The sequence below is a fragment of the Syngnathus scovelli genome, chromosome 13, assembly GCF_024217435.2.
Source record: "Syngnathus scovelli strain Florida chromosome 13, RoL_Ssco_1.2, whole genome shotgun sequence".
NCBI lineage: Eukaryota > Metazoa > Chordata > Actinopteri > Syngnathiformes > Syngnathidae > Syngnathus > Syngnathus scovelli.
The window spans coordinates 6407367-6427112 of record NC_090859.1 but is presented as its reverse complement, the minus strand read 5'-3'; the positions used below and the strand labels follow the sequence as shown (position 1 = coordinate 6427112).

The window sequence follows — 19746 nt, the reverse complement described above, 5'->3', positions numbered from 1 at the left end:
AGAACTAGACGTATATGGTACTTGGTATATACCAAGGAGACGCTCTGTCCCCAATGCTGTTCTGTATAGGACTGAACCCCCTCAGCCAAATAATCAACAAGACGGGCTATGGATACCAACTCAGGAATGGGGCCACCATCAGCCACCTCCTCTACATGGATGACATAAAGCTGTACGCTAAGAACGAGCGGGACATTGACTCCCTGATCCACACTACCAGGATCTACAGCTCTGACATCGGAATGTCATTCGGACTTGAGAAATGTGGCCGCATGGTGACTAAAAGAGGAAAGGTAATCCACACAGAGGGGGTCTCACTCCCAGAAGGAACAATAGCAGACATTGAGGACAGCTACAAATACCTTGGAATTCCACAGGCAAATGGCAACCTTGACGAGGAAACAAGGAAAGCAGCCACAGCCAAATACTTCCATCGAGTAAGGCAAGTCCTAAGAAGTCAGCTCAATGGCAAGAACAAGTCCCTAGCCATTAACAGCTACGCCCTACCAGTAATCAGGTACCCTGCAGGAATCATACGGTGGCCAAAGGAAGATATACAGACCACAGATATCAAGACACGGAAGCTCCTAACCATGCATGGAGGGTTCCATCCCAAGTCCAGCACCCTGAGACTGTACACTAGCCGTAAAGAAGGAGGCCGAGGACTAGCGAGCGTGAGAGCCACGATCCAAGATGAAACATCCAAGATCCATAAGTACATCAGGGATAAGGCCCCAACGGATGACGTGCTCAGTGAATGTCTCAGACAATGGGCATCAAAGGAAGATGAGGTGCTGGAGGGACCATCATGGGAGGACAAGCCCCTACATGTGATGTACCACCGAAACATAGCTGAAGTAGCTGATATTCAGAAATCCTACCAATGGCTAGAAAGAGCTGGTCTGAAGGACAGCACAGAGGCACTGATCCTGGCTGCACAAGAACAGGCCTTGAGCACCAGAGCATTAGAGGCCCAAATCTACCACACCAGACAAGACCCCAGGTGTAGATTGTGCAAAGAAGGTCCTGAGACAATCCAGCACATAACTGCAGGGTGTAGGATGCTGGCAGGTAAAGCATACATGGAGCGCCATAACCAAGTAGCTGGAATAGTGTACAGGAACATCTGTGCAGAGTATGGACTGGAAGTCCCAAGATCCAAGTGGGAAACACCTCCAAAGGTGGTAGAGAATGACCAAGCCAAGATCCTCTGGGACTTCCAGATCCAGACAGACAGAATGGTAATGGCGAACCAACCGGACATTGTGGTGGTGGACAAAGAGCAGAGGAAAGCCGTTGTGGTTGACATAGCCATCCCAAATGATGGTAACATTAGGAAAAAGGAACATGAGAAACTTGAGAAATATCAAGGGCTCAGAGAAGAGCTGGAGAAGACCTGGAGAGTTAAGACTTCAGTGGTACCTGTGGTCATTGGAGCACTAGGGGCAGTAACCCCCAAACTGGAGGAGTGGCTGAAACAGATCCCAGGAAAAACATCTGACATCTCAGTCCAGAAAAGTGCAGTACTAGGAACAGCAAAGATACTGCGTAGAACCCTCAAGCTCCCAGGCCTCTGGTAGAGGACCCGAGCTTGAAGGGAAAAAGAGACCACCCACGGGGGGTGAGGAAAAGGTTTTTTTTTTAATTTTTTTTATATATATATATATATATATATATATATATATATATACCGTATTTGCCGGTGTACAGGTCGACTCGGTGTATAAGTCGACCCCCTAAAATTCGACGGAAATTTACGATTTTATGATATATCCTTTGTATAAGTCGAGCTCAATTGTTGCATTATATTAAACTTCAAAATTCAATATGCGAAATTTATTGACGAAATGTGTTCAAATTCCGGGAGGCCGTGCGCATGCGGCTGTTTATAAGCACCGCGGAGGAGATCGCGGCCGGCGAGCTCGCGCACGCCGCCCGGCACCAACGGGAGGCCGGAAATAGCTCCAAGCCGAGCGGATCGGCACTTTATAAGCACCGCGGAGGAGATCGCGGCGCCTCATTCGACTTCCAGCGGCCGGCGAGCTCGCGCACCCGCCCGGCACATCCGGGAGGCCGTGCGCACGCGCCAAGTGGCCGAAAATAGCCCCCGCCGAGCGGATCGGCTGTTTATAAGCACCGCGGAGGAGATCGTGGAGCCTCATTCGACTTCCAGCGGCCGGCGAGCTCGCGCACCCGCCCGGCACATCCGGGAGGCCGTGCGCACGCGCCAAGTGGCCGAAAATAGCCCCCGCCGAGCGGATCGGCTGTTTATAAGCACCGCGGAGGAGATCGCTGAGCCTCATTCGACTTCCAGCGGGCCGCGCACTCGCGCACGCCGCCCGGTTCAAATTTTCTAAGTGCAACGCACAATGAGATGCATGAGAAACGGCCTTGGTTACCATCACATTTGAAGCGATGAATACGAAGTTACATTTTATGACTCGGTGTATAAGTCGAGGTCGATTTTTTTCGGTCGATTTTGGATCGAAAAAGGTCGACCAATACACCGGCAAATACAGTATGTGTGTGTGTGTGTATATATATATATATATATATCTATATATATATATATATACACACACACGTACACGTTTGTCTATCTATCTATCTATCTATCTATCTATCTATCTATCTATCTATCTATCTATCTATCTATCTATCTATCTATCTATCTATCTATCTATCTATCTATCTAAGATTTTTCTTTATAAATCATTGGTTGCTCGGATCAGCAATTTCAGTTAAATATATCATATTGTAGACAAACAGCGATATTTGAGAAGTGAATTGAAGTTTACAGGATTTACAGAAAGTGCGCAATCATTACTCAAACAAAAGTAAGTAGGCGCGTAACTTTGGGCGCCATTGATTTGAATACCTTTAGCACTAATTATTGGAACACAAAATTTGTTCGGTAAGCTCATTGACCAGATCAGGGGTCGGGAACCTTTTTGGCGGACAGAGCCATAAATGCCCATTTTTTACAAATAATTTCCCGTGAGAGCCATACCATTAAAAAAAACGATAGGCTAGATACAATTAAATGCATGTATTTTAATTAAGACCAACAATTTTTTGAGTGTACCCATGTATTCTTTTAATAACGTCACCAAAAGAGCCGTATTGGCTCGCGAGCCATAGGTTCCGGACACCTGATCTAGAGTCACAGGTAAAGCCAATCATGAGAAAGGGTATTTAAGGTGGCCAGTTGCAAGTTGTTCTCCTCTTTGCATCTTCTCTAAACAACACACACACGCACACACATATTGGCCTTTTATACAGAGAGATAGTTAGTAATAGTATTTCATGTCCTAATTTAGCTACAAATGGTTGTTCGTCACTGTGTGCCCTGCAATTGGCTGGCAACCGGTTCAGGGTGTCCCCGCCTACTGCCCGATGACTGCTGGGATAGACTCCAGCACGCCTGTGACCCCCGTGGGGACAAGCGGTATAGAAAAGACGAATTCAATGACTACTTTGTCTCCATTGGTAGCAACATATCCAGTAAAATCAGTCAGCCTCAGGATTCCTCGTTTAAAGACTACCTATCAGGTAATTAATTACCTGGGCTCTTTCTTCCTGAATCCAACTAACTGCGATGAAGTGTATAAAATAATCATGAATATGAAGAATTCAAACTCAGCTGGAACAGATGGTATCTCAAGTAAAATTCTGAAAAGCATCTCCAATATAATAACTGCACCTCTTACACATTGCATCAATCTGACTCTACTCTCTGGAGTAGTGCCACAAATGGCAAAAATAGCACGTATCACACCGGTCTTTAAATCGGGAGACAAAAACGATCTTAGCAACTACAGACCAATATCAATCTTGCCTACTCTTTCCAAGGTTTTGGAAAGAGTAGTTTACAATAACATCATTGCCCCATCCCAGTATGGATTCAGAAAGGAAAACACGACATATATGGCAGTACTTGACTTGACTGATAAAATCTACGAGGCAATTGATAAAGGCGAATATGGTATTAGGATTTTTCTGGACTTGTCTAAAGCTTTTGATACCATTATGATTGAATAAATTACAACACTATGGTATTAGAGGCCTGGCGTTAGACTGGTTCCGCAGCTACCTGTTTGGAAGATATCAATATGTTTCTATTAACAACCATAAATCTTCATACAAACCCATCAATTATGGAGTTCCCCAAGGGTCCATCTTAGGGCCGCTCCTCTTCATCTTGTACATAAATGACATTGTTAATACTTCATCCATACTACATAAAGTATTATTTGCTGACGATACAAACTTGTTTCTTTCCCACAAAAATCGAAATACACTTGAACAAATTATAAATAGTGAGTTAGCGAAAATAAACACATGGTTTAAATGCAACAAATTCTCCCTAAATGTCAATAAAACAAACCACATCGTATTCCGCTCCCATAAAAAAAAGGACATTGACCAAATTTGCATAAAAATCAACGGACAAAACATTGAAAGAGTCAGCTCTACTCAATTCCTGGGGATCCACATTGACGAGTTCTAGAACTTTAAAAGACATAATGATCTCACAATCAAACTGACTAAATATGCTGCTTTGTTCTTCAAATTGAGACATTATCTCCCACTCACTGCACTTATTATTCTGTACAAATCCTTGTTTGAACCTCATTTAAAATATTGCAATATTATATGGTGTAACACATTTCCAACCCATTTAAAAAAGCTTGAGATACTTTAGAAAAAGGTCATACGTGCCATAACATGGTCCGAGTTTAACGCCCCCACTAAAACAATCTCCCACCGACACAATCTTCTGAGGCTTGTTGAACACAACTATTTCCAGAATGCTTGCATCATCTATCAGACTGTCCATAAACGAAACCATAAACTCTGTCAACTCATCCCAATCTGTACTCCCAGCCACACCCACACCACCAGGAATAGCAATCTAATCATTGGGAAAAAACGGAAACTAAAATCTACAAGCTTTAGCATTGTGTGCAGAGGGCCACACACATGAGCTTGACGAAACACTAAAAATGTTGCAATCCATATCCATCTTCAAGGCAAATGTAAAAAATAAACTCCTATCAATGTATGTTTAATGTGCTGATTATTAATCGCATGAACACCTGTGTCTTGTTATTAATTTATTAATTGCTAATGTACTTTAGCGCTCCTTCTGAGGACTCCATCGTTCTACTGGGTGACTTCAATGCTCACGTGGGCAATGGCAGTGAGACCTGGAAGGGCGTGATTGGGAGGAACGGCCCCCCCGATCTGAACCCAAGTGGTGTTCTATTATTGGACTTCTGTGCTCGACATGGATTTTCTATAATGAACACCATGTTCAAACATAAGGGTGTCCATGTGTGCACTTGGCACCAGGACACCCTAGGCCGCAGTTCGATGATCGACTTTATAGTCGTGTCATCGGATTTGCGGCCGCATGTTTTGGACACTTGGGCGAAGAGAGGGGCGGAGCTGTCAACTGATCACCACCTGGTGGTGGGTTGGCTCCGATGGTGGGGGAAGATGCCGGTCCAACCTGGTAGACCCAAACGCTCTGTGAGAGTCTGCTGGGAACGTCTGGCAGAATCCCCTGTCAGGAAGAGCTTCAACTCCCACCTCCGGCAGAGCTTTTCCCACGTCCCGGGGGAGGCGGGGGACATTGAGTCCGAGTGGACCATGTTCCGCGCCTCCATTGTTGAGGCGGCCAACCGGAGCTGTGGCCGTAAAGTAGTTGGTGCCTGTCGTGGCGACAATCCCCGAACCCGCTGGTGGGCACCGGCGGTAAGGGATGCCGTCAAGCTGAAGAAGGAGTCCTATCGGGCCGTTTTGGCCTGCGGGACTCCGGAGGCAGCTGACAGGTACCAGATGGCCAAGCGGAATGCGGCTTTGGCGGTTGCTGAGGCAAAAACCCGGGCGTGGGAGGAGTTTGGCGAGGCCATGGAGAATGACTTCCGGACGGCTTCGAGGAAATTCTGGTCCACCATCCGGCGTCTCAGGAGGGGGAAGCAGTGCAACGTCAACACTGTTTACAGTGGGGATGGCGTGATGCTGACCTCGACTCGGGACGTCGTGAGTCGGTGGGGAGAATACTTCGAAGACCTCCTCAATTCCACCTACACGCCTTCCATTGTGGAAGCAGGGCCTGGGGACTCCAAGGCGGACTCTCCAATCTCTGGGGTCGAAGTCACTGAGGTAGCTAAAAAAACTCCTGGGTGGCAAGGCCCCGGGGGTGGATGAGATCCGCCCGGAGTTCTTAAGGGCTCTGGATGTTGTGGGGCTGTCATGGCTGACACGCCTCTATAACATTGCGTGGACTTCGGGGACAGTACCTCTGGATTGGCAAACTGGGGTGGTGGTTCCCCTCTTTAAGAAGGGGGACCGGAGGGTGTGTTCCAATTACAAGGGAATCACACTCCTCAGCCTCCCTAGTAAGGTCTATTCAGGGGTGCTGAAGAGGGGGGTCCGTCGGGAGGTCGAACCTCGGATTCAGGAGGAGCAAAGTGGCTTTCGTCCTGGCCGTGGAACAGTGGACCAGCTCTACACCCTCAACAGGATCCTTGAGGGTACATGGGAGTTCGCCCAACAAGTCCACATGTGTTTTGTGGACTTGGAGAAGGCGTTCGATCGTGTCCCTCGGGAGGTTCTGTGAAGGGTGCTTCGGGAATACGGGGTGCCGAGCCAACTGATAAGGGCGGTTCGGTCCCTGTATCACCGATGCCAGAGTTTGGTCCGCATTTCCGGCAGTAAGTCGGATTCGTTCCCAGTGAGGGTTGGACTCCGCCAAGGCTGCCCTTTGTCACCAATTCTGTTCATAATTTTTATGGACAGAATTTCTAGGCGCAGCCGAGGCGTTGAGGGGGTCCGGTTTGGGGACCTCAGCATCGCGTCTCTGCTTTTTGCAGACGACGTGGTGCTGTTGGCTTCTTCAGGCCGTGATCTCCAGCTCTCACTGGAGCGGTTCGCACCCGAGTCTGAAGCAGTCGGGATGAGAGTCAGCACCTCCAAATCCGAGTCGATGGTCCTCGATCGGAAAAGGGTGGAATGCCCTCTTCGGATCGTTGATGAGATACTGCCCCAAGTGGAGGAGTTTAAGTAACGTGGGGTCTTGTTCACGAGTGAGGGGAGGATGGAGCGCGAGATCGACAGGCGGATCGGTGCAGCGTCGACAGTAATGCGGACTCTTTACTGGTCCGTCGTGGTAAAGAGAGAGCTGAGCCAAAAGGCAAAGCTCTCAATTTACCAGACGATTTACGCTCCTACCCTCACCTATGGTCACGAGCTATGAGTCGTGACCGAAAGAACGAGATCCCGGATACAAGCGGCCGAAATGAATTTTCTCCGCAGGATGTCCGAGCTCTCCCTTAGAGATAGGGTGAGAAACCCGGTCATCCGGGAGAGACTCGGAGTAGAGTCGCTACTCTTCCACGTTGAGAGGAGCCAGATGAGGTGGCTCGGGCATCTCATCAGGATGCCTCCTGGACGCCTCCCTGGGGAGGTGTTCCGGGCATGTCCCACCGGTAGGAGACCCCGGGTACGACCCAGGATGCGCTGGAGAGACTATGTCTCTCAGCTGGCCTGGGAACGCTTTGGGATCCCCCGGGATGAGCTGGTTGAAGTGGCTGGGGAGAAGGAAGTCTGGGAGTCCCTTCTGAAGCTGCTGCCCCCGCGACCTGACCCCAGATAAGCGGGAGAAGATGGATGGATGGATGTACTTCACATCAAATCCAGCGTAACCAGAATACTGAGACTATCTATTACTTGTCGTATGTTTATTGTGTGTTGTACCTTATTGTGTGCTTATTGTTATTGTCTATTATATATCTGTATGTTGTCCATAATGTAAGGATATCTGGCCAATATCTGATACTTATGGGAAACCGGGCCCCCTATTAAAACCTTTAAATAGCTTGCTTGGGGTGACCTTTCATGCGTCTGACTGTGTAATACTGTTTGTTGTATCATATTGTATGTCTTGGATATTGCGTGAATAAACTCAACTCAAATCAACTCAAAATGGATGGATGGATAGACAAGCAAACTATAGAAACGATGCACAGTCACATTAAGCTCTACGTTACTGACACAGCAAACTCAAAGAACCATTATAATTTTTCCATTTACTGTAAACGTTTTGGCAGTACAGTTTAAAATAGTTTTTTGTTCCCTTTGTTGAAAAACATACATCAACCCACCATAACATTATAACCACTTGTACAGTAGGTTATTGCATGTTTATTCAATATAAGAGCTATAAAAAATATTCTGCATTCGAGACAGCAATTTTCTGTTTTGATTGACAGTGCAAGAGAGGATTGGCATCATAATTAGAGCTAGCTCATATTGGTTACCTCTACTGTTAAGCATGGGTCAAAAATATTAGACAGCTCTCAGTATGATGCAGGGCATCTCTCCAGGTACCCTGCAAATTTACACCCATAGTATTTATTTTTTCTTAAATTTTATTTGATACAGCACATATGTAGGAAACATTACTTAAACACACACTGAAATTGTTCATACCTGATATTCGCTAAATTAAAAATACATCTTAGATCATCAAGATGGATCTAAATGTCCCAAATTCCCTGAATACCGTGCCATATGTTACAGTGATCACTTTGGAACAACAACTGTCATATGCGTTCTTGAAGAATCTTACTTTTAATCAGGGTTTTCACAAATATCCAAATGCAAAAAAAAAAAAAAAAGCTGATGGTAATTGCGGTGCGTCATTGTTTTAATTTAAAAGAAACAAATAAGAACTTACCGTAAACCACAGTAGATCGAGTCTCTGCCCATTTGGAGGACTGAGGAACTGGTCTCTTCATGACTGTTCCAAACATACAGAAACCAGCATGAGTGGATAAAATTGAATGAGTCGGCACATTTACCAAAGTTCTGCAGACGGCTCCGGTTCCTGGGTAGGCCCTCACTTAGACATACACACCGGTTTCTTCTGGCTTGGAATGCGGAAAGGCAGCTTCCTGTCAAGTCATGTTTGGAGGCAGCATCCTCACTGGGAAGAATTTAGTCATCAAAAGATTTTAAGTGTTCCTTTTAGTAGTCAGGAAGGGAGCAATCATCGGCCCATTTGTGAAAACCGAAAAGCATACAAGAGGATGTTTTTGCATTTGGCACAGCATTTTTTAATCTAATTAATCCAAACTATTTGTTTGCTCGCTGATTAGCTTCCTGTTGTCTATAATTTGCACCAAGGTTTAAGAGACAATACTTTCAGTCAATTGTGCTACATAGCAGAAATGTAATGCTTTATCTCTGTACCCGGTAATGCTAACCAAGCGCGCACCTTCCCATAGTTCTTTCTTTTAGCAGCCCATCACATCAAAGTAATTTTCCAATTTAGAAGCAAACGCCATCCCATTTTTCACTCTGGCTCAACGTCCAGCAGGCTCAAATCAAAAGCTAGTTCAGTAATTTGTTTGTGCCTTAACTTAAGAAGAGGAGCAAGAAAAAAAAAATCTGTAAGAAAGAAATTGAGATATTATGCAAAACCAAAACCTTCTCACCAATAGTGTTGCCTCCATAGGGGAAATGTAGGGAGCCAGCTCCGAATAAACACATTAGTAGTAAATTTATTGAAAAAGATACAACCAATTCAAATGCTTATTGACGATCCACAAATGTGTAACAGAAAATAATGGAAGTGCATTTTTTTTTCTCTTAAATTTAAAATTTTGCAGAACCGTCACTGCTCCACTCGATGCTTAAAGATATGTTGGAAAAATCATGGAAGAAAATTATGAACAGAACCACTACAAGTACAATTAAAAAATTGGAAATAAAACAGAACATTAAAAAAAACCCAAGTTATCTTATTTTACAAACCATGATGACCTAGGTAATGAACATGTACATTAAAAAGAAGAGCACCATTTTCGTTACTCCTTATCTGGTCAAACCCATTCTCCCTCAATAGTAGGATATTTTACCTTACAACTGAGTTCTCCTTCAACAAGCAAGCATCATAAAAGTTCATTTAATTTACCTTATCAAGGAAGCGCACCCCGTCTTTACTCTCAAATTAGCCCACCTTTGCGCAATTCATCTTTCTCCAAAATGTTAGGCAGTTTTCAAATGTTAAAGGGAAATAAAAAATGTTTTAACCTAAATTAACATGTATGCGCTGACTTTGGCGGAATGGTTACAACAAAAATCCAAGTTCTTCTTCCCAGTGAAGTTAAATATGAAATGTAAAGATGTTTTGAATGTCTTCATTTCAGCAGTATGTTCTTCAGGGGTCCAATTGTGCATCTTGTTCACCATCACAAAAGTTTGTCCAAGGGTAAAAGGGTTGTGTTTCTATACAGTACAAGTTCATCTGTAAAGCGTTTATATGGACGTTGGTCCATGAGACGTGTCGCATGTGGAAATAAGCTGGGTGCGAGGCAACTTTTAAGAGGGGCTGGAGGGGCCGTTGGAGGAGCTGGTGTCAGGCAAGGCGCTGGGCTGCTGCTGATTCTCTGGTGTGCTATCTGCCTGCAACAAAGCCATGGCTGCAGACGAGTACTTGCACTTAGAGGAGCCACATGCACAGCGGAACACCTTGCTTTTCACTTCCCAAAAGTGGTCGCCGTAATTAAATCTGAGAAGTGAGTAAAAGGAAAGCAATGCATAGTCAAAACTGTACATTGCCCTCTTATTAAGAATGCATGTAATCGTATTCACTATGACAGCTACATACAACTTTAGCCGCTACAACAGAGATGGGCAACTGAAGACCACAAGTAGCTCCAAGATGTGGATGTGTGTGCAATAATAATAATAATAATAATAATAATAATAATAATAATAATAATAATAATAATAATACCGTATTTTTCGGACTATAGCATTTTTTTTTCAGACTTTGGGTGGGGGGGGCGATTTATAGTCAGGAGCGACTTACATGTGAATTTTTTCACCAATTTTTACTTGATCATTAACACTTTACTGACTTACTAGTATAGTTGATCACTTCACATGTTATGTTCACTTTAAACCGCATGAGGGCGCACTATGGCTGTGGAATAATTGGAGCCTCACTGACAATGAGTTCCATTCACTGACTTCCGAAGTCGGGAGATTCAATGATTTGGAGTGACACAGATTATTCGATAAACTTGTTATTTATGTTATAGTTATTTGATATATACCGTAATTTTCGGACTATAAGTCGCATTTTTTTTTTCATAGTTTGGGTGACTGACTTATACTCAGGAGCGACATATATTTTTTTTCCACAAATTTTTACTTGATCATTAACATCACTTACTTACAAGTATAGTTGACCACTTCACATGTTATTTTTAGTATAGTTGATCACTTCACATGCTTTTATATCTTTATCTTGAACATATTCAAAACATAAAAAATAGAGAAAAAATCAAATAAAGCAATTAACACTTTAAAGCGCCATATCCAAGTCCACTGTCTGCACACTTGTTCCATTTTTGCTCCTCTTATATTTATTATGTTATTTGTTTATTTATTATTTATTCATCACTCTTATTTATTCATTGTTTGTGCCTTATTGGTTTTTTTTGTGTTGTTTACTTGTATACATATTGTGTACTATGACTTGTCACCGTGGGATAGTGGAAAAGTAATTTCGATCTCTTAGTGTGTCTTGGCATATGAAGAAATCGACAATAAAGCAGACTTTGACTTTGATGAAACAACCAAATAAACAAAACAAAAAAACCACATCTGAAAAAAAAAAAATTTTCAGACGAAACTGGATGAGGGCGCTCTAAATGGGAAGGGCTTAAGAAAAATGGCACCAAGAAGAAACTCATATTTTGCAGGTAATAAACTTCAAGTTGTAAAATATGCAGCCAAAAACAGTAATCGAGCAGCAGAAAGAAAGTTTGGAGAACCGTGATGTACCAAAGCATTACTGTAATTTGAATTTCAAGTGACGTCAGTGGCACGGCACGGCACGGTGCAGCGCGGCGGTTGTTTACATAAAGGACAAACGTACCCACGTACGTACTACCGGCATCATTAGCGGCTTTGTTTCTAACTGACACGGAGGACGCGGAGATAGAAGGAATTAAGGATTTGGAGTGACCAAGAAGGTTTGAAAAACTATTATGGCTTTTACGGACGCCCAGTCCTACTCTACTGAGCTCTCGTTCACCTCCGTGGATCGAAGTCGGGGGCCGGCGCTCGGCCGGGTGGCTGTCCGTGGACGGTGCATGGGGCTCGGACATGGCTTTTACGCACGCCCGGTCTATTGTATGGAGCTCTCTTCCACATCGGTGGCTGGAAGTCCACGCCGCCACACGGTCGGAAGTTTGTTTTGTTAAATAAAGGGCTGTTTACCAAACCCACGTCTTTCCTTGTACTTTGTTAACGCTACAATATAGTTATATAGTAGATCTGTGGAATAACGACGAGGCTGACGTCAGGACGCACGCGCGGCGTTGTTGACAAAGGATGAGGAATTTGATCGATGGATTTAATGATTTAAAGTGCACAGATGGTTTGATAATATTGCTTATATAATAGTTATTTGAAATATAATTTATATATCGTTATAAGGGCCTGTGGAATATTTTGAATTGCAAGCGCCGTCAGCCGCGCGCACACATTGTTGACAAAGAACGATCGATGGATTTAATGAATTGGAGTGACACCGATGGTTTTATAAACGTGTGATTTATGTAATAGTTCTCTTTAATAACTCTATATGTTACGTCAGGCCCATTCTCAGCTCTTCCTTTGTGTTTGTCACGTTAGCATACCTATCGTTTAGCCTGTTGTTGCTATCGTATCGAACGATCGATGGATTTAATGAATTGGAGCGACACAGATGGTTTTATAAACATTTTATGTAATAGTTGTCTTTAATAACTCCATATGTTATGTCAGGCCCATTCTCAGCTCTTTGTTTGTGTTTGTCACGTTAGCATACCTATCGTTTAGCCTGTTGTTGCTATCGTTTAGCCCAGGTATGGGCAAACAACGGCCCGCGGGCCACATCCGGCCCACGGGACCGTTTAATCCGGCCCGCCAACCCTAAATAAATTGTATTATTAAACTTTTTTTTTTTTCGGTCATTTTGCCTGCAATGACTGCGTTTCCCCAGTAGATGGGGAACCACTCGCCTGCGCATTTACTACCGGAAGCCGTGTCAGAAAGCTCGGTGCACACTCACAAGTGCGTGTACGTACTCAGTAGTACGGAAATGGCGCACTCGCGCTCTATTTGTCTCAGGGCCGAATTTAGAGCGTGGGCTGTGACGACAGCATTCTTGTAATTTGCGCGCCAAGCTTTTGGATACAGTTTTACGCTAAAGCCACCCACAAACCTTCCCCTGGAATCCTTCCATTAAAATGAGTCGCCCAAGGAAAAGCAAGGTGGACACTGAGTGCCGAGTGTTTAAAAAGAGTGGCCAATTTGGCTCGACGTACGCGACGTGACGTTCAGCCACATGAACATCAACATCAACCCGTCACAGATCTAGGTAAACGGACCTACACCTCGGATCTCTCCTAAGAATTGCCACAACAAATTTTACTCCAGACTATGACACACTAGCAAAAGAAGGGAGACCAACAACACTGTTCCCACTGAAAATGAAGGGGAGGCTTTCAAGTTTGTTGTAAAAAAATGCATTTTAAATATGAGCTGTACAAATAGCAGGGATTGAAACTAGCGACCATTCTCATTTTCAAACAATGCAGGATGCTCAAGGACATTGATGCACCACCTGTTTGTGACTAATCTTAACCTGTAAAGTTCTTAAGGCTTACTTTAAGGAAGTGTTTCCCGTTTCCTCACCTCTGTTACCAGGTGTTTGTGAGTTAAAACTCTGCTCTGATTTTCAGATACCCCTCACCGTGTTGCCGTTTTGATTACTTTATTTGGATGTATGCTTTCACCGATTCTTCAAGATTATATATTTGGTCAGAATGTTTGCCGTTTGATGTGATCTCATAAGATAAACATACATCTTTCATTAATCTGACCTGCAGGCACTGAAGTGATGGAGACTGTTATTCATAATAACAGTGTCATATTTTATGAGAATCACTGATAGCAGTTTTTTAGGGATGTTTTTTTTTTTTTTTTTAATGTTGTTAATAAATGCATTTGTTTTCAAAAAACTTTTTGGGAATATCCATGCGTTACTACCTACTAAAGGCCCAAATCTTTTATGCAATGACCTTTACAGGTCGTTTATATTATTTCACACAAACACTACATCCAACTGCTCCTGGTTCGGCCCCCCGGTCAAAATTTAGAACCCAATTCCGCCCGCAAGTCAAAAAGTTTACCCACCCCTGGTTTAGCCTGTTATTGCTCGTTCATGACTATTCTTGGTGTGGGATTTTGTCGAATAAATTGCCCCCCAAAATGCGACTTATACTCCGGAACAACTTATATATGTTTTTTTCACTTTTTGGGGCATTTTATGGCTGGTGCGACTTATACTCCGGAGCGACTTATAGTCCGAAAATTACGTTAGTTTATTTAGAGTACCAATGTGTATGTTAGACTTCAGTAGTTTCCGATTTTCTAGGGAGGCCGTGAAGGCGGTGGGGGGGGGGGGGGGGGGGGGGGGGGGCGATCCAGGGCGCTTGCGTGTGTTTGCTCACATGTTGAGCTCTTGATTTGTGAAATAAAGAGCCGGTTATCAAACCCATTTCTTGCCTGGTACTTTGGTAACGCTACAATATAGTTATATACGTAGATCTGTGGAATAATTGGAGCCGCCAACTGACAACGAGGCTGACATCAGCGCGTACGTAGGTCCGGAATCGACAGCTGTTATTTTTTTTGTTTTGTTTTTTTGACACAGGGGATGAATATTCCAGTGGATTTAATGATTTGAAGTGACACGGGTGGTTCGTTAAAATTGTTGTTTATATTATATTTATTTGATATATGTATCTAGTCTGACGTCAGCAGTGCACGTAGTTCCGGTGTCAACAGCTGTGTTTTTTATTTTTTTTAAGTGACACGGAAGACGAAGATTCTGATGAATTTATTGATTTGGAGTGACACGGATGGTTTGATAAAATTGTTGTTTATACTTTATTTATTTGATATATCTAGTCTGACGTCCGCGACGCACGTAGTCTTTCCGGCGTCAACAGCTATTTTTTTTTGTTTTGTTTTGGGTTTTTTTCAAGTGACACGGAAGACGAAGATTCTGATGGATTTATTGATTTGGAGTGACACGGATGGTTTGATAAAATTGTTGTTTATATTATTGTTATTTCATACATAAATGTTTTTATAAATTGTTATATGGGCCTGAAGAAAAATTTGAACTGCAACGCGCCGCTGACGTCGGACTTGTTTACATAAAGGAGGACCTTATCTTATAGTTATTTGAATAACTGTTAATGTTACATCAAGCCTGTTCTCAGCTTCTCGTTTGTGTTTATGTCACGTTAGCATACCGTATCGTTTAGCCTGTTGTTGCTCGTTCATGTCTGTTCTTGGTGTTGGATTTTGTTGAATAAATTTCACCCAAAATACTCCGGAGCGACTTATATATGGGGTTGTTTTCCCTTTATTGTGCATTTTATGGCTGATGCGATGTATATTCCGGAGCAACTTTTAGTCCAAAAAATACGGTAATAATGGGGAAAAAAAGTAGATTTCTTACCCAAGCTCTTCTCCTGCCTTGATGTTTTCACTGGCAAAGAAGGCAATATGTGGGAAACGCAAGTCCTGGTGTGTGGTGAACACTCTGCAGGCAAACAAGTTGGGCTCGCACATGTGGTTGAGGAACCGACTGATGTTGCCATAGAAGCGTGCATCGATGCAGTAAAGATCTTGTGGCTGAGAGGCAAGGATTTAAGAACAATATGAATTCTCAATCAACTTTATACAGTAAATAACATGACGGTTCATCTCTGAAAGGAAAATATACTATGAGTTACATGCTAGTAGTATGTACGTATACTAGCAACAACAATTATGTCTGTCGAGCCACTCTACCACTGCATGGATCACTATTCCAAAAAGTCCTCAAGGATGGATCAACTATAATGGCCAGGTCCCCTTCCTTATGGCTGCTTGATTAGGAAAAAAATATTCATCACGGTTATGTTGGTAATAATTACAATAATGATCATTGAAATAATCTTTTATTTTTTAGGACAAAACAAGAACATGTTTAAACATGTAAAAGATATTAAGATAATAAAGTTTTTGAAACACTATAATTACGCAAGATCATTTTGGACCACACAAAATTCATACAAGTTATTTTAAAATATTTTTAAAAAATGTATAATGTAAATATTCAAGCATGTTTTCCTTGTATAAAAAAATATTCATTGATCTTAATGGATATTAATAATTGTGGAATGAAATAGTCATAATTGTAATTTAATTTTGATTAATTATGCAGCACTACCCTTTCTTACTTTTGTCAATGGAAACTCACAGTGACAAACAGAGCAAATATTTTACTTTCAATGTAAACATCTTTAGGCAGGGTACCTTTTTGCATAATTGCAACTGTACCTTGTCATCCAAACTGAAGAGGTAAGCATCGTTTTGCCTCATCTCAGCTTCTGCTTCAGAGATGATCTCACCTACATACCTGTGACAAGCAAGAGTCAACTTCAATCACTTGCCAATATTGTTTTTAAAACACATGACTGACCACTCAAAGGTTTATCAAATTTGAGATTTAACTCAATTTGGTGAAATGTTAATAAATTAGACTAACAATTAAAACCACATGCATCAAGCAGTCCTGACAAAATTCCAATGAGAAAATCCATTAAGTCATTAAAAATATTTTTGAGTTACGGGGGCCTTCAAAGAAACCACCGCGCCCAAGGAGGAAAAACAGATTTCGGAAGGTGTGACCAATGAAGTGTTCCTCGTTGACTGTACACTTGGGCGGTCAACAGCACACTTACCTGTTAGCCTGGGCTTCAGGAGCTTTGTTTTAACTAGTATTTTGTATTATGCCCCTATGTAAAAGGAATAGAACATTGCGCCCTCATTTGGTAAGAACTGTATCAACAAGAAATAGTCATGCTACCAACGTAGCAGCTGTGGCTAACATTGGCTGATTACAGTGCTATTGTTACTGCTGTTGTTTTGTTGAAGCTAGACACCATTCATTCTTCAGAACTATAGACTTACAACATACTGTCCTGCTCTCTATTATTGGCACCCAAGTTAAAGTACATAATGGGGAATATCCTGTGAAAAAAATTAATCAAGTGAAACATTTTATTTTCTATAAAGAACTTGTACTATTTTCATGAAAGAGCAAATAAAAATAATCTAAAACAATAATCAATGGGTGGAAAAAATTGGAAACTCCAAGTCTGCTGTGTCATTGGTATTGTCAACTGGTAAAGCCAACGACAAAGATTTTACCATCCCATTTTCAACAGTGCATAATGTGATTAAAAGGTTTGTCAAGTAGATAAGTGTCAAGAACCTACCTGGACGTGGAAAAATTTGGTGACAGAAGTCTTTGGCGTAAATGGTAAAGAAAAAAAGACCACATCAAACATCAACTAAACTTTGCCAAGGTATGCTTGGACAAACCTTCGTTTGGGCTAAATGTTTTCTGCCTTGTCGGTTTTCCATTTATTTCAGAAGAGATTGCAGAGATCATGCAAAATATGAATGGGTGCCAATACCGTTGAGCAGGACAGTAAAAGCCATTGTGAAAGGCCAAGTTTGAGAATCAAACTGGGGCATTTAAGTGAGTGGTGGGTGGGGATTAATAAAATAAGGTCATATTCAAATCTTGCTAGTGGTTTCAAAATTGAAAACTTCCACTTTAAGTGACAGGACTAAATAAGTGAAAGACTTACTCGCATACAAAGGTCCCTTGTGGTATGTCTTGTAGTGCTCGTACACCCCAGCCCTTCTTAGTGGTCCTAAAGAGCTCAAGTCTGGTCCTGGGTTACATGACATATTATTAGTTCTCTCTTGGTATATTCAGACATTTGCTTCCTAATCCAACGAGCAACCATATTTTTCAGACTATGGGTCCTATTTTGGTAGACAGAGCCCATCGGCCTGGCACGAATTCATTTTCTTGCTAGCACAAGTCCAATCTAGCGCGTTTGGGGCTTTGATGAGCACATCTGAGTGTGCCGGCGCATGAAGACGCCTTGCCCCCAACGCCGGGGGCTGCTGATTTGGTGAAAGAAAGTAGAGTAGTCTGCACTACTGCAAAAATAGCAGACACATCATCATTTTCGTGCAGGGGCATTAATGTAGTTTGGTGTGTTGGTGAATTTGGTAGACGCACTATGCCTCACTGGCCGTTTCTGCCTCGCCCACCTGCTAATTTGATGGAAGAAAGTACCGTATTTTCAGGACTATAAATTGGAGTTTTTTTAATAGCTGGGTGAGACTTATACTGTGGATTTATTTATTTAATGGATTTGAAATTATTAACACATTATTATATCATTTCATATGTTATTTTCAATCTAAACCGCAAGAGGGCGCTCAAGACGTGTGTCAGGATTCAGAAAGCCTGGAATAATTGGAACTGCAACTGACAATGAGTCTGACTTAAGCATTGTAGAAGAGGAAGCGCCGCATCTTCTACCTCTGGAGTTAGCGGAGTTGTTTAAAAATGACACACAGGATGAAGATTTCATTGGATTTAGTGATTTGGAGTGACAAGGATGGTTTGGTAAACTTGTTAGCGTTATTTATGCTATAATTATCTGAATAACTCAGAATATGTTATGTTAACATATCAGGCACGTTCTCAGTTCATTGTTTATGTGTTATGTAACATTAGCAAACCGTACAATAATTCCGACTGTTATTGCCTCTATTCTATTTTTATTTTAAATTGCCTTTCAAGATGACATGTCTGTTCTTGGTGTTGGATTTTATCAAATATATTTCCCCCAAAAATGCGACTTATACGTATATGTCTTTTCCTCCTTTATTATGCATTTTATGGGTGATGCGAGTTTTACTATACTAGTACTTTGGAGCGACTTATAGACCGGACAATACGGTAGATGAAATCGTAGACCAAAATACAAAAACAGGTCTACTTGCAGTTGCAGCCCGTCGACCGCGATTTTGGGGTATGATCGGGACGCAGACAGAGAAATTGCTCCACGGGTGTAAGAACTGGACAATGTTATAGTTATTTTATGCATAAATGTTAGTTATTTCATGCATAAAAAATATCGGTGAAGGAGAGTCAAGAATCATAAATTGAATGGATTATAATCCTCATCAGTGTCAGGTACAGCGGACTTAGATTTGCTTTTCGACCGCCCTGAATATAATGCAAATGAGGGACACGATGGGGATTGGCTGGGAAAAATCTACTTCCATCGGCCAACCGCATACAGTCGCCGAGGCTAACGTTTCCCGCTTCCCTACACCCCCCCATAAATAAACAACATTTTATTTTTTGAATTGTCTACACTGTTTGTACTATGTGTCCTCTCTGCATCCATTGCAGCCTGGTCATCCTAGAAGAGGGACCCTCCCATCTGTGGTCTCTTCTCAAGGTTTCTCATTTCCCCTAGCTGGAGTTTTGAGTTTTTCCTTGCCCTCTTGGGAGATTAAGATCAGGGGATGTTTGAGAATATCTGCCATTTTTCACATGTCCTGAGTGTTGTTAGTCACCTAAATGTTGAACAGAGGCTGTGATTTACCGAAGTCAAATTCCTTGTTTGGCACGCTCAAACATGGCGAATAAAAAAACTCTTGAATCTCTTGAATATCCCTAGATCTATCTGACTAAATAACTCGTCTACAAGTGAAGAAAACCCAATCGCAAATTCACAT

The 19746-nt window shown here is 42.3% G+C and overlaps 1 protein-coding gene across 3 annotated transcripts in view; it reads right to left on the bottom strand.

Moving 5' to 3' along the window:
* Window positions 1-9552: 9552 nt before the first annotated feature.
* Window positions 9553-19746, bottom strand: part of ehmt1b (euchromatic histone-lysine N-methyltransferase 1b) — a 28659-nt gene continuing 18465 nt past the window's right edge. For all 3 annotated transcript variants that reach the window (XM_049737167.1, XM_049737169.1, XM_049737168.1), the window contains 4 exons: window positions 17787-17873; window positions 16468-16546; window positions 15602-15777; window positions 9553-10582 (listed from right to left, as the gene is read on the bottom strand). In XM_049737167.1, the coding sequence (XP_049593124.1) occupies window positions 10393-10582; window positions 15602-15777; window positions 16468-16546; window positions 17787-17873 (532 nt within the window). In that variant the 3' untranslated portion in view covers window positions 9553-10392. The remainder of the gene's footprint in view (window positions 10583-15601; window positions 15778-16467; window positions 16547-17786; window positions 17874-19746) is intronic.